Below are 1,741 nucleotides of genomic sequence, written 5' to 3'. Positions count from 1 at the left end.
GTATGCCCAGCAGAGGATACACAGCCTGAACTCTTCCAGGATGAATGTCTGTGTGTCTGATTTCCTGCAGGCCTATAAAGCCCCTGGATGGGGCCATCTGTGCAGTGGCCCCGGTCCACGCCTTACCCGGCATGGTAGGTTCCTCAAGCCCCTCTCTTCTCTTCAGTAAATGTGTTCATGTGTCTTTCAAAAACTGTGTTGAAGGCCTGTCAAGTGCTAGGCACTAGACTAGCTCTGGGTTATGTAGGGATGAAGGGGCAAGTCGCTGCCCTGCTGGGATGCGCGGTTCAGCTGGGAAGACAGACGAGTCAGGGAGCAGCTGCCCTGGGAGCCCAGAGAGGCCCTGAGGCGTGATGCGCTGGATGCCTGAGCGAGGAGAGGAGGAGAGGGTCTCTGGCAGCCTGCGGAAATCGGTGGGGGTGGGCGGCTGCTTTTGGGAGGCGGTGACAGGAGGGGGTGGAGAGGACAAGGACAGATGCCAGCGGCTTGAGTGTGGGGGAGGGGAAATGGTGTGGCAGCTGGAAGAGGATGACACTGGGGTACGTTTACCATGCTTGTCTACAGGGAGGAAGGAGCCCAGGTCTGTCTCGGATCTCAGGCCGGGGGGGTCCGTTGGATTGAGCGGGGTCCCCGAGGACGGGAGGAAGGGGTTTGTACACAGAGGCGGCCCTGAGGCCATGTGGAGGGCCAGCTCCGCAGCGGGGGGGTGCTGGCAAACTAGAAGAGAAGCCAGGGCGCAAGGGGGAAGCACCAGCCAGCATCAGACCCCTGCGGGAGGGCCTGTTGGTGCTGCAGCCGCCAGAGAAGTAAACACACACACTTCTCTGCTCCCTGAGCAGCTCTGGGTGTTAGAGCAAATCAGTTCTCTCTGTTGCCAGTTGTTACGTCCAGCTGCTTCTCTTATTCCAAACGGAGGTGACAGAGAAGTCCCTGCCACCATCTCTTTGCTTCCCAGCTGCTGATCTTCTACAGGAATGGCTCCGTAGAGCTCATGGATGTGGCCAAGCCTCAGATCATCTGCGCCTTTGCTCTACCCAGAACCTACCATCTGGCGGTCACCTGGAAGCCCTTGTTTGTCGTGTCCGTTCAACACCCATGTTTCCTTCTCCGAGGTACCAGAGGGGGACCCTGTGGCCTGCTGAGTATTTCCGTGACACGCTCCGTCCCTTCCCAAAGCATAGGGTGATGCCAGCCCTATCTCTTCCCCACTCTTCAGCCCCACATCACAGACTAAAAGGACACAGCTGTTCAGCCCACACTAGGCACTTAGCTAAAACTCGAGGCCAGGTCTTCTCTGGAATCCTGCTGCTCCCGGTCAAGTGAGCCCCTCACAGCTCGGTCCCAGTGACCCAGCCTTTACAGAGAGCAGCCTCCTGTGCCCGCTCAGCCCACAGCACGGGGCGTTCTCGTTTCCTCTCAGGAGACCATCCAGACGAAATTGAATCCGACGACTCCAAGGACATCCAGAATTCTGTTTTCTTTTTTAACCTCGAGGCCTACCCACTCCTGCAAAACATGTCCAGAAATCACACCATGCCTGATACTGACATCACAGAGAACACGGCCTTTGCCCAGGTGCTGCCCTTGGAGAAAAGATGCGAGAGTTTCCTCCAGAAGAGGTAAAGTCCTGGGTCTGCTTCCCATCCCTGCACCTGGGGTTGTCTCTGGATGGAGGACTAGTGGAGTCTGTTTGATGGTAAGATCCGTGCAGCATTTAGAGTCCCCCTTCAGCGGGGGACCC

General features: G+C 57.4%; 1 protein-coding gene across 1 annotated transcript; it reads left to right on the top strand.

Moving 5' to 3' along the window:
• Positions 1 to 70: 70 nt before the first annotated feature.
• LOC117795081 (WD repeat-containing protein 93-like) lies at positions 71 to 1,638 on the top strand (the record flags this gene model as incomplete). Its single annotated transcript, XM_034653581.1, has 3 exons — positions 71 to 134; positions 956 to 1,112; positions 1,421 to 1,638. Coding segments are annotated over 3 exons (424 nt in total), but the record flags the coding sequence as incomplete, so codon positions are not given.
• Between the last annotated feature and the right edge of the window lie 103 nt (positions 1,639 to 1,741).

The sequence above is a fragment of the Ailuropoda melanoleuca genome, unplaced genomic scaffold (assembly GCF_002007445.2).
Source record: "Ailuropoda melanoleuca isolate Jingjing unplaced genomic scaffold, ASM200744v2 unplaced-scaffold9965, whole genome shotgun sequence".
Taxonomy (NCBI): Eukaryota; Metazoa; Chordata; class Mammalia; order Carnivora; family Ursidae; genus Ailuropoda; species Ailuropoda melanoleuca.
This window is presented reverse-complemented; position numbering and strand designations above follow the sequence as displayed.